Source organism: Mobula birostris, chromosome 19 (genome assembly GCF_030028105.1).
Source record: "Mobula birostris isolate sMobBir1 chromosome 19, sMobBir1.hap1, whole genome shotgun sequence".
In the NCBI taxonomy this organism is placed as follows: Eukaryota; Metazoa; Chordata; class Chondrichthyes; order Myliobatiformes; family Myliobatidae; genus Mobula; species Mobula birostris.
Window position 1 is genome coordinate 13074568 of NC_092388.1, and position 21365 is coordinate 13095932.

The following is a 21365-nucleotide window of genomic DNA, read 5'->3' on the forward strand; positions in this document are numbered from 1 at the left end:
CATAGCAAAACCACCGAACAAAATCACTTCAAGAAATTGATTGACTGAGAAAGTCCTAATGAAAAACCCGTCTTTTTAATCAGATAATTTGGTTTTATAAATAACCATGGAACTAATTCTTTGCCATCACATATCAGGATTTCCATTTAGACACGAGAAACAGGAAATCCCCACTGAGGCTGAAGGTTTACAATGGCCAGGACAAGAAGGATATTTTCAAGTAAGTGCCTATGCTCTATCCAGCCTAAAAGTATGTTTTTTTTAGAAAATTTTCAGTTACTTCCAAGGAATTTAATACTAAATAATACAGTGTTCTTAAATGCATAACCTTCAGTTGTACAGGCTTTGGGCTGCTCTGGGGATTTGGATCTAAGGACTCAAATGGGTTCAGAATGCTGTTGTAGTTTGCATGATTTGTTTTGTTTCTCTCTCTTTCTCTCTGCACATTGGGGTTTGTTTTTTTTAATTGAGTTCCTTTGTGACTGCTAACAAGTCTAAAGGCTGTACAATTTATACATTCTTTGATAAAAAATGTACTCTAAATACTTGAATACAGTAATTTATCATAAATTTGCTCCTACCAAATTACACAGAGAATAGATCTCTACTGCATTCTTTCTCCAGATATAATTTTATTGATCCAACCAGTATTCCATAAAGCTTCAATGAACAACTTGTACCATACAACAGTATAATCACAGTAGAAATGAATTAAGAAGGCAGTGGACAGTCACGTGTCATATACATTCAGTGGCCACTTTATTAAGTACAGGGGGTACCTAATAAAGTGGCCACTGTGTGTATTTCTGTGTGCTTGTGGGCTTCTGCTGCTGTAGCTGATCCATTTCAAACTTCAATGTACCGCATGTTCAGAGATGCTCTTCTGCACACCACTGTTGAAACATGAAATCATCTGAGTTACTCTTGCCTTCCTGTCAGCTTGAAGCATTTGGCCATTCTCATCTGACCTCTCTCGTTAACAAGGCATTTTCGCCCACACAACTGCCTCTGACTGGATTTGTTTTGTTTCTCACACCATTCTCTGTAATTTCTAGAGACTGTTTTGCTTGAAAATCCAGTTTCTGAGATAGTCAAACCACCCTGTCTGGCACCAACAATCATTCCATGGTCAAAGTCACTTAGATCACAATTCTTCCCCATTCTGATGTTTAGTCTGCACAATTGACCCTCTGGACCATGTCTGCATGCTTTTATGCACTGAGTTGCTGCTACATGATTGGCTGATTAGATAATTGCATTAACGAGCAGGTGTACAGGTGTACCTAATAAAGTGGCCACTGAGTGGAATTTTAAAGTAATCGTGGAGAGCTCCCCTCAGTTACTCTACCCTAACAGTCAGACTCCTGCTGTTTATAAAAAACAACTTTCTGACATGTCCCAAACTTTGCGGATGGGACCCCCTCTCCCTATTGTTTGATCAAGGTTTTCAAGATTAGCTGCCTCACATTATACACAACTGTTTTGCAGTGCCTGAGTGTGTACGCATACTAATTTCATATTTAACTTCTTCTGAAGCTGTTCTGCTAGCTTTCTCTTCAAATGTACAAGATTATGAAGTATTTGTCACTATTTTGAACCTGTATGCCATAGCATAACTGAACATAAAATTCAGTCATTGCAAACCTGGGGAAGAAACAGCGATGAGAAATGCCGACGCTGGAGATTCTGTAAATGCCGAAAATCTTGAGCAACACACGCACAAAATGCTGGAGGAACTCAGAAGGCAGGATCCAGAATAAGAAGGTGGGGGGGGGGGTGGATGACGTGTTAGCTGGTAGGTGATAGGTGAGACCATGTGAGGGGGAAGGTGGGGTGAGTGGGAGGGGGGAGAGGAGGATGAAGTAGAAGCCACAAAGGATTAGGTAGAAGAGGCAAAGGGACAAAGAAGGAACTTTAATAGGAGAGGAGCATGTATCGTAAAAGAAACTGAAGGAGGAGGGGAAACAGAGGGAGGTGATGGGCAGATGAGGAGAAGAGAATGGGTGAGAGTGAAACCAGGATGGAGAAAGGAAAGAGAAAGAATGAGGGAAGGGGGGATCTTCATGGAAGTTGTAGAAATCATTCCATCGGGTTGGAGGCTACCCAGGCAGAATATGAGGTGTCTTTTTAATGAAAATCACAAATACAGCAGATACTGAATGTCTGAACTAAAAATGAGAAGTGCTGGAAAAAAAGACACTCAGTGGGTTGGGCAGCACATATGACAGCAGAAGTAGTTAACATCTCAGGTATGGGTCCTTCACCTTCACCAGAAAAGGGAAAAGCAAGTTAGTTTTACAAGCTGGGATTGAGGGAATTAGGTGGAAGAGCAAGGATGAATAGAGCAAAGGAAATTTCTCTTACAGGTTGAGTCAAGATGACAATTAAAGTGGCAGTAAAGATCAGATGTGGAGTTGACCTGCTTTCTGTGTGATGGGTTGTGAATGGTAAAGCAGTAAGGTATATCTTACGTGTCAGAAAATACAAAAGGAAGAAGAAGGAGGGGCACTTGAGCCAAAATGGTGGCAAACACAGATGTCCTGTTTTCAAAATGCCCAGGTGGAAGCTGAGTTGTTGCTCCTTGGGTTGTTATCTGGGCACAATACAGTGTGCAGGATTCAACACTGAATCCTCCAACTTCAGATGCATTTTCTTTCTCTTTGTATGAATTCTGGTGAAGCATTCTGTGCCTGAAACATTAACTGTTTCTCTTTGTGCAGAGTTCCTTTGATCTCCAGTGTGTTTCTCATATTTTCTGTTCTATTTTCTTAATCTCACATATCTAATTCGCAGAATGAAAGAGAACAGTGGACAGATGTCATAATAAGTAATAAACCTATGAAGTACTTCAATTTAAAAAAAGCTTTCAAAGAATAATGATTGAATAAAAATAAACTTCTCTTACAGCATTCAAATGTACATGAAACATTAATGAAAGCAGCATGTAACCAAGTTAAATTCAGAATCAGAATTGGCTTTATTATCACTGTCCTATATGATTGTTTTACAGCGGTACAGTGCAAAGACATAAAATATACTAACTACAAAAGAAATAAATAGTTCAAAAAAAGGAATAATGAGTTAGTGTTCATGGACCATTCAGATATCTGATGATGGAAACTGTTCCTCAATTGTTGAGTGTGGATCTTCTGGCACCTGTACCTCCTCCCCGATGGTAGTAACAAGGAAAGGGCATGTCCTGGGTGGTGAGGGTCCTTAGAGGTGGATCTTGAGGATGTCTTTGTTGGTGAGGAGCGTTGTGCATGTGATGAGCTGGCTGAGTTTACAACCCTCTGCAGTATTTTGCAAGTTCAAGTTTAATTATCATTTAACCATATAAGAATACCCATGAATACATCCAAATGAAACCGAGCCATGATAGCCTTCCTTAGTGTCCACTGGCCCCAAACTTGGTGTCATCCACAAATTTACTGATCCAGTTAACCACATTATCATCCAGATCATTGATATAGATGATATACAACAAAGTACCCAGCACTGATCCCTGAGGCACAGTCAGAGAGGCAACCCTCTACTACCCCTCCCACAAAGCCAATGTCTAATCCAATTTACTACCTCATCCTGAATGCTGAGCAACTGAACCTTCTTGACCAGACTCCCATGCAGGACTCTGTCAAATGCCTTGCTAAACTCCATGTAGACAACATCCACTACCTTGCCTTCATCCACTTTCCTGATAACTTCCTTAAAAATAGGTTAGGCATGACCTACCAGGCATGATGCCATGCTGACTACCCATAATCAATCCATGTCTGTTCAAGTACTTATGTGTCCAGTCCCTTAGAATAACCGTCAATAACTTTTCCACAACTGATGTCACTGACCTGTAATTTCCTGGTTTCTGTTTAGAGCCTTTTTTAAACAGCAGAACAACTTTGTCTATCCTTCAATTCTCTGGTACCTCTCCCGTCACTAAGTATGTTTTAAATATCTCTGCCAGGGCCCCAGCAATTTCTGTACTTCCCTTCTGTAGAATCCAGTAGAATACCTCGTCAGGCCCCGGGGGTTTATTCACCCTGATTTGCCTCAGGGTAGTAAACACCTCCCCTTCTGTAATCTGTACAGGGTGCCACTTTGCCTTACTTCTATAGACTCTGTACCCATCTCCCGAGTAAATACAGATGCAAAGAATGCATTTAGGATCTCCCCCATCTCTTTTGGCTCCATACGTGGATTACCATTCTGATCCTCCAGAGGACCAATTTTGTCCCTTGCAATCCTTTTACTCTGTGTTGGCGCGTGGCCAGGTGGTTAAGGTCGCTAGTTCGAGCCTCAGCTGAGGTGGCGTGTTGTGTCCTTGAGCAAGGCACTTAACCACACCTGGCTCTGCAACAACACCGGTGCCAAGCTGTATCAGCCCTAGTGCCCTTCCCTTGGACAACATCGATGTCGTGGGGAGGGGAGACTTGCAGCATGGGCAACTGCTGGTCTTCCATACAACCTAGCCCAAGCCTGCGCCCTGGAAACCTTCCAAGGCGCAATTCCATGGTCTCACAAGGCTAACGGATGCCTATAAAATTCTTTTACTATTAACATATCTGTAGAATCTCTAGGATTCTCCTTCACCTTGTCTTCTAGAGCAACTTCATACTTTCTTTGGGCCTTCCTGATTTCTTTCTTAAGAGTTCTCATGCATTTCTTATACACCATCAGTACCTCATTTGTTCCTACTTGTCTATATCTGCTCTGCATCTCCGTTTTTTTCTGTTAACCAGGGCCTCAATGTGACTTGAAAACCAAGGTTCCCTACACTTGTTGCCATTACCTTTTATTCTGACAGTCAGCTTTGTACTCTCAAAATTTCACTTTTGAAGGCCTCCCACTTTACAAGTACACTTTCGCCAGAAAACAGCTTGTCCCAATCCACACTTGCCAAATCATTTCTGATAGTATCATAATTGTCCTTTCTCCAGTTTGGAACCTCAATGTCCTCTGCCGAGCAAATACTTGGGGGCAGCACCAGCTCCGGCTTTGAAACCACACCACGCCACCTCCCGTGGAGCGAACCGACTCCCTCGCCTTTCTCCTGGGCAGTTGTAAACAGGCGATGCTGCGGCTTGAGGCCTGGTCCAAGCCCAGTGCAATCGCGTGCACTGGAGCCTCCATACCAGGAGGAGATTCAGCTTATCTCAATTCATATCAGAAAGACCTCCTGAGAATCCAGTCAAATAAACTGAGATATGTTTGATCTTTTGGGTTGTCCAAGCTAAAAGATACATGGAACCCTAGCATAATGCTGTGTTAGCTGAGATCTCGATTGTTTCTAGGTGCAGGTAGGACACTGTGTTCCAGAACAGTGTCTCGATCCATTCTGTTGCCAGCATGGATCACTTCACTCAGCTCAACACTGAAGTGATCCACAACCTATGGACTCACTTTCAAGAACTCTGCAGCTCATGTTCTCATTATTATTTATTTATTATTAGTAGTGGCAGTACTTTATCTGTACAGGTTGTCTTCTTTGCACATTGGCTGTTTGTCGGTCTTTCACTATGTGAGATTTCCATTGATTCTATTGTATTTCTTTCATCTACTGTGAATGGCCACATAAAAATTGATCTCAAGATAGTATATTGTGATACCTCGATAACAAACTTACTTTGAACTTTGAAGCTAACTATAAGCACTCATGAGACTAGAGTACAAAGTCTGATTGTCACACAATTGTCCATCCTTCAGACAAAAAGGAAATCTGACGGTCAACATTTACTGTTTCGCCAGGACCTACAGTTCTCATCTCCTTTCTTGAGGAAAGATGTACTGGCTTTGGAGGTTCACCAGGTCGATTCCGGAGACAAGAGGGGTTAAACTAGGAGGAAAGATTGAGTTGCTTGAGGCTATACTTACTGGAATTAATAAGAATGAGAGGAATTTGTAGACCACATCCTTACTACTGTTTGGGTGTCTGTATATAACTCCCATCAGAATTTATTTACCCTTACAGTTCCTTAGCTCTGTCTGTAATGATTCAACATCTTCCGACCCTATGTCACCTCTTTCCAATGATTTGATTTCATTTTTTAGCAACAGACCAATGCTGCCATCTCTGTCTTCCTATCTACCCCGTCAATACAATGTGTATACTTGGACATTAAGCTCCCAGCTATAATCTTTCAGCCATGATTCAGTGATGCCTACAACATCATACCTGCCAACCTGCAACTGTGCTGTAAGTCCATCATCTACCATATTCTGTATACTGCATGCATTCAAGTATAACATCTTCAGTCCAGTGTTCACACTTTTCAATTTAGTCCGTCTTTTATAATGCAACTCATCCTGTTGACTGTAATTTTGCCCTATCAACAACCCCTCCTCACTATACGTTGCCTCTGTTTGTAAACCAGCTACCTCATCTTCAGCCCTCTCATCCACCTTTCCTACTGTACATCTGGCAGCTCAGGACACCATGCTCAACTTTTTGATTCTGAACTTTGTCTGGGGTCTTACATCTGCCTCCGCAACCTCTCCACTAACTGTTCTGGCACTCTGGTTTCCAACTCCAAAGATCAGCATTAACAAAGCTTCCTGATGGATATTAATCTCCCTCCAATTCAGGTGCAAACTGTCCCTTCTGTACAGGTCTCACCTTCCCTGGAAGAGAGCCCAATGATCCAAAGATCTTATGCCCTCCCTCCTACACCAACTCCTTAGCCATATATTAAACTGTGTAATCATCCCAGTTCTGGTCTCATTGGCACATGGCATGGGTAGCAATCCTGAAATCACAACCCTGGAGGTCCTACCTTTTAACTTAGCACCTAACTCCCTGAACTCCCTATGCAGAACCTCATCACTTATCCTATCCATGTCATTGGTACCTACATGGACCACGACTTCTTGCGGTTCACCCTCCCACTTAAGAATCCTGAGAACTCAATCCGAGATATCCCGGACCCTGGGACACAGGATGGTGCATACCATCAGGGAATCTTGTTTTCACTCACAGAACCTCCTGTCTGTTCCTTGAACTAATGAATCCTCTATCACCATGGCATGCCATTCCCCCCTCCTTCCCTTCTGAATCACAGAGGCTCCTCTTCCTCTATTCCCCACTCTGACCTTTCACTTCTTCTCACTGCCTATTATTTCCCCCGGGTCCTCTCCTCCTTCCCTATTGTCCACTCTCCTCTCCTATCAGATTCTTCCTTCTCCAGCTCTTGAACTTTCCCATCCACCTGGTTTCACTTATCGCTTTTCCAGCTAGCCTCCTTCACCGCCGCCCCCCCCCACCATCTGTTTATATTGGCATCTTCTGCCTTCCTGGTGAAGAGTCTTGGCCCGAAATGTCAACTCTTTACTGTCTTCTGTGGATGCTGCCTGGCCTGCTGAGATTCTCCAGCATTTTGTGCGTATTCCTTTGGATTTCCAATATCTGCAGAATTTCTTGTGTTTAATTGTCCTTTACCCCATCATGTGTAGATGGGGAATAGATGGTGCTGGTTGGAGGGGTTGGTGGTTTAGTTGATGGGAATGTTGGAAAATAAAATGGATTAGTGCAGATGCACGAATGGCTGGTACAACTCAGTAAGTTAAAAGGCTTGTTTCCATGCTGTGTGGCTCTAGATGAGTGTTCAGGGTATTCCACACAATTCCAGTGTAGAATATGCGTATTCATGGAACTGTAAGTAATTACCAAGCCTTTCCATGAAGAATGAGGAAGGGGATTCAAATCATTGTAATTCTTGATTTTGCCATTTGTTTCCGATACTGAAACTCTGGGGTAGTGGGGTGGAGATAGATCTCTACCAAGGGAGGAGCAAGGCTCTCAATCCCTCCGCTAGACTGAAGGTCACCCTTGGGCAAGGTGTGGCACTTGCTGAGCCCCCTCAATCAAGGTCATGTGAAGCCATGGGAGCAGGTGGTGGATGGTCGTATGAGCAGCTGATGCATGTCACAAGTCTTGGTTATGCGACCACTGACGCCAGGCAAAATAATCTCTGAAAAGTATTGATAATGGCTGGGGGTCACCCGTCTTATAAGGATGCTGTCCAGAAGAAGGCAATGACAAACCACCTCTGTAGAAAAATTTGCCAAGAACAGTCATGATCAAGACATGCAAAGACCATCATTGCCCAGGTCATAAGTCATTGCACATAATGAATGAACGAGAGTTCATGGTAAATGGATCATTCAGAAATCTGATGGCAGAGGGGAAGAAGCTGTACTTAAATCTTTGAATGAGGGTCTTCAGGCTCCTGTACCTCCTCCCTGATGGTACCAACGAGAAGAAGTCATATCCTGGATAGTGAGGGTCCTTAATGATGAATGCTCTTAAAAAGTACTCATTGGTTGGGGGGGGGGGGGAGGGACAATGGCAAATCATTTCTATGGAAAAACTTGCCAAGAACAATCATGGTCATGGAAAGAGCCTGATGGCCCTTGTCACACAACACGCACAGAACGAACTGAGTCTCTGAGTAAAGTCTGGTGGTTTCTCTTTTCTCTCATTCTAGTATCCTAAATCAGCCGCAGGACGGAAGCCAACATTTTATCCCACACCACCGAAGGGTATTGCCCCCAACATTACACAGCGATCCATTGAACACGTTGTTTCTGAAAGAACTGCTAATATACTGAAAACCATTGAGAAATCTCTCTGGCTAAGCACACACAAAAGGGATTTCACAGGTGAGTCTGAACAAAATGGCAAAGTCATTTCACTTGAAAGTAACAGATAAATTTGAATTATTACTGCATATTTTCTACTCAAGTGAGGGGTCTCAACTAATGACGCTGAGGAAATGCACCCATGCTTCATGTACTGTGGATCATTTCTCTTTGGACTTGGTGGTCAAGCCGTAGTTTATTTCTAGTATGGGCATATTTCCCTGGTTACCTGTATGAAGTGGTTATTGATAAGCTACTCACTTCAGGAATTCTAAACTCAAGCAATTCCAAGTTGCTGGAGATATTGAGCAACACAGGCAAAATGCTGGAAGAACTCAGCCACCTATGGAGGGAAGTAAACAGCTGCCATTTCAGGCCGAGACAGCCTGGTTATTCCCTTCTGTAGATGCTGCCCGACTTGCAGAGTTCCTCCAGCATGTTGTGCCTGTATCACTCGTGCATCCATATTCGCTGTTTCACTGGTATATTCATTTATATTAATAACTAGGTAATGGACCGATGAATCCAATTCAGTTAGACGATTACTTCGACAAAAAGATGACAAAACTGACAGGAAAATACAGCTACTTTACAGAACTGGTAAGGTAGATTAAGCTGAAATCTGGTCTTTCTGTGTATTAATTTATTCTGTGTGTACACAACATTTTGCATGCATCTGGATTCTAGAACATATAACATAGAACAGTACAGCTCAGCCTTTGGCCCACAATGTTGTGCCAACCTTTTAATCTATTTCATGATCAATCTAACCCTTCTCTCCTGCTTAGCCCATAATGCTCCATTAGTCTTTCATCCATGTGCCTATCTAAGAGTCTCTTAAATGTCCCTAATGTATCTGCCTCTTCCACCCCACCCCTCCCCACCCCACAGTGCCTTCTGGACCCTTATCTGTTCCAAAAACCTACTTTTGACACTTCCTTCCTCCACTTTCCTTCAAAAGATGTCCTGTGGTATTAGCCACCCTGGGAAAAGGGTGCTATCTCTCCACTCTATCTATGCCTCTTAAGATCTTATTCAAATTGCCTCTCATCCTCTTCGCTCCAATGAAAAAAGCCAGACCTCATTCAACCTTTCTTCATAGGACACGTTATCTAATCCAGGCAACATCGGGTAAATCACCTCTGCACTCTTTCCGAAGCTTCTGCATCCTTCCTTTAATAAGGCAACTAGATCTGAACATAATACATCAAGAGTGCTCTAATTAGAGATTTTTATAGAACTGCAATGTTACCTAGCAACTCTTGAACTCAATTCCACCCCCCCCCACCACCAACTACTGAAGGCTAACACACAGTTTGCCTTCTAAACACCCTTTCAACCTGTGCAGCAAATTTGAGGGATCTGTGGACATGGACCCCAAGATCCATCTGCTCCTCCACACGGCTAAGAATCCTACCATTAACCTTGTACTCTGTCTTCAGGTTCAACCTTCCAAACGGAATCGCTTCACACTTTTTGTGGATTGGACTTCATCTGTCACTTCTCAGCCCATCCTGTCAATGTCCTGCTGTAAGCTATGACAACTTTCTACACTGTCCACAACTCCACCGACTTTCATGTTGCCTCTAACCCAGTAAAGAATCCTGAAGTCTTCCGCAGGACAATTTTTTTTAAATTGACATCAATGAAAGAAGAAACTATGTGCAGCTGATCAATGTTCCCTCTTAAAGTGTGCGCGCACACGCGCATCTTTTGCTAATTTCGCACAAGGGAATTTAAACTGTGCACAAGAGGTTGTCACCCTCTATCTTGTCGGCAAGTTAAGTATATTTCACGATCGTACACAATCACATTTCCTTTTCCAGTTTCTGATGCTGACTGTTGACAACGTGGAGTTTGCGATAATTTGTTTGCAGATTTTAGAACTGGCTTATTTATATTGTTTTTATTGAAGAAATTATTGATTCACTGTGTTGAATTCCAAAGAAGCAAAGGGTGTGAAGCGCCAAAGAACTGCTAGTTCATTTAAAGCAGACTGGCTTAATGGAACAGTAGAAACCGCTACACCGAAAGCTCATGAGGTCAGGAGCATGCAGCTACGAGATTTATATACAATACAGAAAATGGTGTTACGTGCATTGTCATGATGCAAAAGTTGCTTGAGAATTTGCAAATGGAAACTTGACTTTCTAAAGAGTCATTTAGCAAGCAAATCACGTATGGACGGTGTGCTAAAGCTCCGGCAAGAAAATCCTTCATTACCTGCTACAGGCCTGCTACATATGTTTTGTGAGAGTGCAGCTGAACGAGAGCAAAAATGATCAAACCCAGAGGGGGGTCAAGGTTCTTATTGACAGTTATTTTACTTCTTTTAGACAATGAACTACAAACTGGATTTTGTAGTTTATTATCCTTAAAATGACTCAAGTTTACTTCCACTTAAAAATTCAGTGCACACATGTTGTTGTGACCGGGCAAAGTTTGCACAGCACAAGACTTTTGCGCACACTGGTCATTACAAACTAGAGGGAACATTGCAGCTGACCAGAAGAAAGCTTGTTAAAAACTTGGATATTAAGGGTTTTCATAAAGTAGAAGAAAATTGAAATAAGTAATAGAAAATGCTTGAAGTGCTTATTTATTTTCTTACTACTACTACGTCGACTCAGGTCTAGGGGGCTGGCGTCGGGCACGATGACAGACTCTCCACTTCTCCCTCTCCCTCATCAGTGCGTTCAGTTCATCTACATTAGCTGCACCGCTGTCTTCTAGGAGTGTGTTGACCACAGTCTTGGGAGGGCGCCCAGGGTTCATCCTCCCGTGCTTGGGCTCCCATATGGTGACTAGGCTGGCAGGTAGCTCGGGATGGCGTAGACAGTGCCCTGCTAGTTGTAGTCTTCTCGCCTCGATTTTAGTGGTGAGCATCGGTAGGTAGTTACAGAGCTCGACGTTCGTCATGTACTTGTTGCCAACTCATGTCAAGAGCCATCCGGAGCATTCGTGCATAGCAACCATCTAGACACTTCCACATAGTCTTGGTGAGTGTCCACGTCTCACATCCGTATGTGAGAATGGACTCTATGACTGCTATGAAAATCCTCTTTTTAAGCCCTCTGGTCAGGTTCTACTTCCGTAGAATTTTCTTAGATTTTCTTAGAATGAGGACAATGTTCTTTCATCAGAAAGAAAAAGGTTCAGTAGTAAAAAAAACTTAAGGCAGTATTTTGCTCTGCATTGTATAATTTACATACTGTAAGCAAATAGAAAGGAAGTGACCTTTCATATTGAATATTTCACAGTATCCACTTTCACTTTGACATGACGACATGTGCTGACGGTTGTCATTTTCCTGTACGGCCATAAGATGGCAGACTGAGCTGCAATCTCAAGCAGATTTCTACCTGGGTTTCTTTCACTGTCAAAGTACTGAGCAGGGATTTCAACTTTTGTGTCTTGTCTTTTTGGCTGGACGGAAAGCAGAGAAGAATGTAGAGGCACTGTAATGAGTCTGAAACACTTCCCAGTCTATGATTGTTTTCCCACCCACCATGCGGATGCTTAATGTTTGGGTAGTTGGAAAATTACTGCTGGGTTTTTCTTCCCCTAAAAGATGTTTTTAAGGGCCAGCTGGTGGCGCAATGACATCAGCGCTGGACTCTGGAACGGAGGTTCGCGGGTTCGAATCCAGCCAGGTCTGCTTCCGAGTACGCTTTCTATCCGTGCCGGGTTGAGTGTTGAGATCGCAACTCGATCTTGTAAAATAAAGGGGAAAATACTGCAAAATGTCTGTGTGAGGAGCGGCGCACCACACAGTCTCTCTCTCATTCCGCGCCTTGTAAAGGCATTAAAAAAATCGTCCTACCAACTTCACACATGCACGCACGCAGACGCACACACATGCAAGTGCACGCCAAAAAAAAAGATGTTTTTAAAATACTGCAGATCTTGGTATATAATCAGAATCAGGTTTATTATCACTAGCATGTGTTGTGAAATTAGTTTTCTTGTAGCAGTACAGTACAAGGCATAATAAATACTATAAGTTGCACTAAAAATAAAGAGTAAGTAAGTAAAAGAGGAACAGCTAGATCATTCAAGATTCAGGATGTGGTTAATGTCATTTCTACTACACAAGTGTAAAGGAGAATGAAATAATTGTTGCTGCAGATCCGATGCAGCACAGTAAAACACAATAAAGAACACAACAATAAGAAAACGCAAGAAATATAAATATTTAAGATATCTGATTTGCTTGGATTGATTGTATGTCCATAAAGTGATAATAAGCACAGGTGTGTCTGTACATAAAGTGACTCTGACGGGAAAGCTGGGGAGTGTGGTGGGGTGGGTTAGTAGGTGGAGGTGTTGATCAGCCTTACTGCTTGGGGAAAGTAACTGTTTTTGAGTCTGGTGATCCTGGTGTGGAGGCTACGTAGCCTCCTCCCTGATGGGAGTGGGACAAACAGTCCATGAGCAGGGTGGGTGTGATCCTTCATGATGTTACTGGCACCTTTCTGTATATGTGCCCTTGATGGTGGGTAGGCTGGTGTCAATGATACGTTGGGCAGTTTTGACTACCGGTTGTAGAACCTCCCTGTCTGCCTCAGTGCATTTCCGTACTACCCAGTGATGTGTCATGTTTGGATGCTTTCTACTGCGCAATTGTGGAAGATTGTGAGTGTAGATGTAGGTGCATTGGTGAGCTTTCCTGAAGTGTTCTGGGACCGTGAGAGGTTGTGCAAGGTGTGCTCTCCCAGGAGTTTGAAACCACTCACAGTTTCCACTGCTGTGCTGCCGGTATAAAGAGCAGTGTGAGAGATGTGTGTTCTCATGCACAGCGACATCACTGAGGCTGGATATGTAGTTGGGAAGGTGATGCATACATTTAGATGTTAGAATAAAGGAAGCTGATATTTTTAGAGTAAAAGGGTTGCCAAAGAGTTAAGGCTAAAACAAGGAATTATTCTTGTGGAGTCAGAGTGTGTGTCACAGATACCAAGAACCTTGCAGCTATCAATATAAATAAAGAAGATGTCACATTGTCACAGTTATAGGAGGGGGAAGAGAAACTGAATGGCATTAAAAATTGAATGGACTTTAACAGATTGCAAATCATAAACAATTTAATGCTGGAGGAACTGAGCGACAATTGGAGAGAAGAGTCTAAGCCCAAAATGCCCTGAAATGCCCACTTAGCTGCTGCTGCTACTGTGTGGTAACCGGATTCTCCGGAGCTGAAGGCCCCGAAATCCTCAGCCGGGGAGAGGTCGAAGGTGCTCGGCAGAGGATGGCGCTCGGGAGGCTGTATCGGAGGGGCTGGTCAGAAGCTCAGAGTTTTTCAGACGGATGGACTCAGTGTCGGCTGTGGTCAACTGCTTCCAAGGTATCGGCAAGTTGACGATGCCTGGAGGTTTATGGCAGGGAGTTTCTCCCTTTTGCCACCTGCTATCAGGGACTCAGGAGTCGATCGACTCAGGAACTTTTGAGACTTTTTTTTTTACTGTGCCCATGGTCTGTTCTTCATCAAATTATGGTATTGCTTTGCACTGCCGTAACTATATGTTATAATTATGTGATTCTGTCAGTGTTAGTCTTTGGTTTGTCCTGTTTTCTGTGATATCACTCCGGAGAAACATTGTATCATTTCATAATGCATGTATGCATTTCTAAATGACAATAAAGAGAGGACTGAGTGTTCTCATAATCTAATCTAATCTAAATGTCAAATGTTTATTCCATTCTATCGGGGAATAACTTGACCTGACTTGCCAAGTTCCTCCAGCAATTTGTGTGTGTTGTTAAAAGGAATGGTAATGTTCGAAATGAAAGTCCACTGCCTTGTATCTTGACCTAATGAGGGAAGTATGGCTATAAATCACTTGCCCCAGCAACAATCTCATTCCTCTTTTGATGAGCAGGCAGCAATAGTAGTAGTGTGATTGCTCAATCGAGTATGATGTTCTCCAAAGGGATTGTCTTTTGTTTAGTCCTCAGGTGACTGCAGAGGCTGATCTGGGATCCACATATTCTGGTGCAGTGCGGGCGAGAGTCAAGTGGCTGTGGTTAGTGGTTGGGTCTTTTGGTTGTTCAGCCTCTCGTATAACAGCTGCCGCTGCTTCTCTGCGACACACTGGAGATCGCTGTCATATAGCACCGCTCCCTCTTGAACAGATTCCTCCAGGTGTATCTGCTGAGTGCAGTGTCTTCCCAGTTTTTAGAATGTTGCATTTCTCAGGCTGATCTCGATGTTATCTTCGAAGTGGTGCCTTTGCCCACCAGGGGCTCACAGATACAGGTGTAATACCAGATAATCCTTACAAATTGCAAACCGTTCAACAAGAATTTGCAGATGAATCTGTTCCCATCACCTTTAGGACAATGCACCCCAGGTCATGACACATTTCACTTTTACTTACTTTGCTAACGACTTAAAATCTGCAGTGTATAGTGGTAAACCTCTTTGGTGCTAGTAGCAGGTTTGAATCCGTATTTCGTGTCAAAACCTCTTCACACAAGCCAGATAATGTTGCGGCATGTCATTTAGTTTGTATTGCTAACTCATCATTTAGTCTTTCAGGTGTTCACCCATCTTCCTGTATTCCCGAGATCAACTTTCCCTCACAGCAGTGTGGGCCAAACATTGCTCTGAGCAGAAAATTTTTACACAGCCTTAAAACTGCATGGCACTTTATATTAACTCTGTATAAAGAAAATTCCAGCCGCTTGGCAACAAAGGCTATGTGCACGGGGGCATTTCAGTTACTGTGTGGCCATGCACCCACGCAGCTTAAAATCAGAATCAGGTTGAATACCACTGTCATATGTAGTGAAAAATTTGTTGTTATGCATTAGCAGCAAATAGAAGTAGTGAGGTAGCCCAAGATTCATTACTTCATTCCTTTTACTCCAAGTTCAATGTAACCTAAAAGCTTTTGATTAAGCTCTGCATATTCATATCTAGGTATCTGGATAAATGAGTAGTGACCCTGATGTCAGCCTTTGACAAATGTGACTTTTCACCTGAACTCTGGAATGGAAAAAAATCACATTTCATTACTATTCCTTGCAGCCTGTCCCTCAGTTAATTATGTGTCTATCTTCTTTAATACAAAAGTAAGAAAATGCAAGAGCTCACGTAACCCCCTGAATCTGCTATAACACTTAATGTAGAACATAGACCATTGCAGCAAAGTACAGGCTGTTTGGCCCATGATATTGTCCTGGCCTTTTAACCTACTCTAGGATCAGTCTGTCCCTTCCCTCCTACATAGCCCTCCATTTTCCTATCATCCATGTGCCTATCTAAGAGTTTCTTAAATGCCTCTACCACTACCTCTGCCAGTGCATTCCATCCACTGATCACTCTCTGTGTAAAAAAACTTACTCTGACATCCCCCTAAACTTTACTCCAATCACCTTAAAATTATGCCACTGGTATTAACCATTTCCACCCTGGGAAAAAGTCTCTGGCTATCCACTCAATTTATGCCCCTTATCATCTTTTACACCTCTATCAAGTCTTCTCTCACCCTCCTTCACTCCAAAGAGTAAAGCCCTAGCTCACTCAACCTATCCTCATAAGACAGGCTCCCAATCCTGGTAAATCTGCACCCTCCCTAAAGAAAGTAAGTAAGAAGGCTGACATGATCATATCCTGGTCAGCCCATTCCTGCCTATTTCCAAAATTCCCGATCCCCTTATGTTCATTTCAGCCTTATATGCATTCAGTGACCTAATCTCGTCAGCTCTCTAGGGTACAGAATTCCAGATATTTCATACCTTCTTCAAGAAGGAACATCTCCTGAAATATGTGGCCTTTAATTTTCATAGCTACTCATATCAGTACTTTAGCAAATATCTTTTGAACTTCATATCACTCTCACTTCAAGTAATTCAGTCATTAGTCAAACACCAATTCAAAGTTCAAAGTAAATTGTATTATCAAAGTATACCATGTCCAACCCTGAGATTTATTTTCCTGCAGGCATACTGAACAAATCTGTAGAATAGTAACTATAACAGGATCAGTGTGTTACGTACCCCGTAACTGGGTTGCCAAACCAGCAGAAATGGATCACTCAGTTGGACTCTGGATTACTAGAACTAAGAAAGTTTTATTAAAGAAACAAGCAACACAGTACTCTAATCAAAAGGATAATGAATGCAACAGTTCAGCAATGATAAACACACATGTACACAGAATTAAGATAACAGGATCAAACAAGCTCTATCGTTGTCTAGGGGTAAATGACCAGTTTCAAAGTGACGCAAAGTTCAGTTCAATTTAGTTCAGTTCAGTCCGCAGTAATCGCTGCCATGGGAGATGGACAGTGTGGGGGAAGGAGAGAGAGAGCAAAACGAATGAATATTCATACGGCTTCCACACATACCTTCGCAGTCAGCTTTCAGGCGAGCCCTTTGTGATGTCATCTGAGGTCACCGACCGTGACCCCCTCCGTTTCCAGATACGATCGTTTCTCTGCGGTGAACCTGGCACCCAGGCAAGGGTGGACACACACCAGGTTCCCGCTGATCGTGCCTTTCCACCCTGTGCGTCTATGGCCTGGTCCCGCAACCGGCCTTCCAAAACTTCCCACCGACTTGTGGGAGACGCACCACTTCCAGGGTCTCGTTACCTCGGGTGTCATGTGTGTGTTGCCTTAGCGAACCTGTCCCTTTTTATCCCCCTGCTGGGGTATCGCCTGTCCATCACTTCAGGGTTCAAAGGGGGGAGCCGATCTTGACAGCTCTCCTTCCGTTACTCTCTCCCATCCCTTCATTAACATCTCCAAATGCTGCCCCATTGTTTTCCTTATCTCTCTCTCTCCTGAAGACAGGTGGCAGACCAACTGCTGATCCCACTGGTGCCAGCACAGGACAGCTACATCTTAATCTATGTGTATTCTCATCACAAATGAAAGATCAACCAGAGTGCAGAAGACAACAAACTGTGCACATGCAAATATAAATAAATAGCAATAAACAATGAGAACATGAGATAAAGAGATAAAGAGTCCCTAAAGTGAGATCATTGGTTGTGGGAAACATTTCAGTGATGGAGCAAGTGAGAGTATTTATCCCCTTTTATTCAAGAGCCTGATGACTGAGGGGCAGAGACTGTTCCTGAACCTGGAGGTATGAGTCCTGAGGCTCTTGTACTTTTCACCTGATGGCAGCAGTGAGAAGAGAGTATGACCTGAGTGGAGGGATCTCTGATGATGGATTCTGCTTTCCTATGACAGCATTTCATGTAGATGTGCTTAACGGTTGGAAGGGTTTTACCCGTGGTGTACTGAGCCTAATCTACTACCTATTGTGGGATTTTCCATTCAAAGGCATTGGTGTTTCCATACCAGGCTGTGAATTGCCTTTTCTAAATGCATGCTGAGGACTCACTTTATTAAAGCAGTGAGTTATGATTGGGAACTCACTACCTAGAGAGGATACAAACAGTTTCAACTGTAATTTTTAAAAAAGCAATTGGATATATATGTTGAAGAGGAAAGTTTGCAGGATGCTGTGGCAAGAGCAGATTCAGGTTCAGATTGATTTCTCACATGTATATTGAAATATGCAGTAAGATGATAAACTGATGAGCTGGCTCAAATGAGACTAGATGGGCTGAAGGGCCTGTTTCTGTGCTGAAATTTTTCTATGACTCTATCTACGTTGAAATATACAGTCGGTTGGTAAACTGAGGAGCTAGCTGAGGCGAGGACTAGATACAGCCTCCTGCAAAGTACAGTCCATATCCCCAACTATTCCCTGCTTTTGTGGTGCTTATTCAGGTTGCAATAAAGTGACAAAATGATGCCACAGGAAATTAGCAAGATATCCACCGAACCATTTGCCTTCCATGACTTGCCCCTGCTCTTTATGATCTTGTTGTCTCTGTAATAGATTAGCATCAGTCGCTTCAGCATTTTTGTTGCTATTTGGTTAGCTTCTCACAAATTGCTCATTTAGAGTTGGAATTTCCTATTACATTACCAGTTTATGATTACTGGTTTTAGTAATATTACCTTTGTTTTGATTTTGATATTTTTTTTTCTGCTGCTTACTTGCCCCTCATTAATACCTTTTGACTAAATCAAACATTACATTTTTTCATACATTATTTATTGAAAAAATTTGTTGATGCTTTGATGTACCTTGTGCTGTATGTAACTATTAGCACTGGGTTTTGCACTTTGATCCTGGAGTAACGCTGTTTTGTTTGCTTCTTTTATTTATAGATATCGTGTCTGGTCGAATGACAATTAAACTTAACCTATGAACTATATGATAAATAAAGCTGAATCTGAATCAATTCTTTCCACATCACCGTTCAAACTTTTCTTTTCAAATATAAATCCAATTATCTTTTAAAACATTGTAAGTGTATTAATTTGCTCTCTAGGCAAGATATATTTAAAATAAATTTTCTTTCAAATATCCAGACATACAGTATAACTTAAGTATATGGAGCTGGTACGTGGCAGGCAAGTTTTTGTTTTCGTTTTGCTGATTTGTTCCAATTTGATTCCTTCAACAGAAAGAACAATCTCATCCAACCTCGTTGCCTAATCCACCCTTGCGCCCCCCGCAGGAAAAAGAAAGCAGTAATGAAGGTTGTGCAGATGATGACTCTGACTATCAGTGTGCTGATGCCTCTCCCACTCTGGCGAGTGTACCGGCTTGTGAAGCAGTTGATGTGAAATCACAGCCACCGACATGTGAAGCTAACTCAGCTTCACCAACCGCTGGGACAAGTCCAACAGCTAATGAAGCAAATCTAATAAATTGGAGCAATACAGATGGCCAAACAACTGCCCCGCCAAACATTTTCTGCCCTTATTCAGACATCCAGATGTTAAGGTACAAAGTTGAACAGAAAGGAAATAATGAGAAACCATCTGCATTTTATCAGCATCAGAAAGAAAGGGTAATGGATTGTTGGAAAACTCCTGTCATAGATGTGAGTCCAATTTGCAGAAAAGGAGACTTTGAGGAGCTCAGAGAAAGACCAAAATCAGTGAAGAATGACATCATCTATGCAGATTTACCTCAGAGCAGATTGTTAAACTATACACCAAAAGAAAATCATATAGCATTGAACAAACCGCCTTCAGCAAATGGTGCTGTTGACGATGAAGACGAGGTACAATGCTTTAATAAGGGCAACCGTGCATCTGGTGACTTCCAGCCAACATGCTGTTCAATTGAAAACGAAGAATTTTACCGGATACTCCAACAGCCACGCGTCGCATGGGGTAAAACGCTGATTTGCGATGAACCCAAGCCTCGGGTCTCAAAACTGAAATTCCCACTTCCTTTTGATAAAACACAACAGCATAAGAAATTACACCAGGTGTCTCCAGAAAAATCAATGGATTATCGGGAAAACATTTACTCAGGCAGAAAACACACTTTCTTTGGTTTGAATTCTTCTTATTTCCACAGTGGAACGCTTTAACTGTTTATTTAGAAAAGATGCTTTAATTATCTTATCAAAATCTTTGAAAACATTAAAGGTAACAAAAATATGTCTAAGTCATTTTGACTCACAGCCCATTATATCTTAATTATTAATAGAATGTCAGAATATCAGTTCAATAATGATGATTTCTGTACAAAGAATTAAGAATCGGCTAAGAAAAACTGAAGCAGGAAAGAGTTAATCTTGTCCCTACTCAATGCAATCGTGGTGGATACAATACATTACATCAGTGTCACTTTCCTACCCCGGCCGAGCGTCCCTTAATTCCTTTAATCCAAGAAATTACGGCACTGTAGCATAGTGGGTAGCACTATGCTCTCCAGAGTCAGCTGTAAAATTGTTCAGGGCTCGATTCCTGCTTTTGTCAGCAAGGAGTTTAAACGATCTCCCCGACACACCACGTGGGTTTACTTCGGGTCCTCCAATTTCCCACCACATTCCAAAGATGTGCCGTTAGAGACGTGGGCTTGCTATGTCGGCGTTGGAAGTGTGGCAACACTCACGGACTGCCCAGCACAATCCACACTGATTTGATTTGATGCAAACAGCTCATTTCACTGTATGTTTCCATGTACATTTGATAAATAAAGCTAATCTTTATCTTTAAATCCACATCTTGAATGTACTTAGTGACTGAGCATTTATTGCTTTTTTTTGGGTAAGAAATATAAAGATCCATTACCCACTGGGTGAAGTAAATTTTTCTCAACTTTGCCCTGAACAAATATACCCTTAACATGGGAATATGATCTCTAGTTTATAATATCTCAACTCCACATTTACCTAGTCAACTCCTTAAGAATACCATTATCTCTCATTGCCAGCTTTAAAGGATGTAGAGCTCGTCTTCTACGTCTCTCCTTTTAGGACTAACCTGGTACTTTAGGAAGTAACTTCTACTGCACACGCTCTATTACGGGTAAATTCTTCCCTAGGGAGAGGGGTAAGTCCTGTCCACAATATTTAAGGAGCAGTCCAACAAGATTTAGATTAGATTAAAGCAAGGCATCTCTGCTCTTTACTCAAGCCCATTTACAACGTGAAGGCATGATGGAAATTTTGCTGTGTTGATGTATCATGAAGTACAGTGGCTTAGTGACTCAGAGTTTTCAAGCCAAAGTAAATTTATTATCAAAGAACGTATGTGTCACCATTTACAACACTGAGATTCATTTTCTTGCAGGTGTTTACAAAAAACTAAACATAAATTCTTCTATGCACACTTTGAAAGGGAGAATAAAACTACACCTGTGCGAATCCCTGCAGCACCTGGTGGCTCTGGGATCTCTGTCTT

At 42.3% G+C, this 21365-nt stretch overlaps 1 protein-coding gene across 1 annotated transcript in view; it reads left to right on the plus strand.

Moving 5' to 3' along the window:
* Nucleotides 1–20136, plus strand: part of LOC140212310 (sperm-associated microtubule inner protein 4) — a 56126-nt gene extending 35990 nt beyond the window's left edge. Inside the window, exons 6-9 of the mRNA XM_072283013.1 lie at nt 138–220; nt 8478–8652; nt 9140–9231; nt 19127–20136. Coding sequence (XP_072139114.1) covers nt 138–220; nt 8478–8652; nt 9140–9231; nt 19127–20047 — 1271 coding nt within the window. The 3' untranslated portion in view covers nt 20048–20136. The remainder of the gene's footprint in view (nt 1–137; nt 221–8477; nt 8653–9139; nt 9232–19126) is intronic.
* The last annotated feature ends 1229 nt before the right edge of the window (nt 20137–21365 follow it).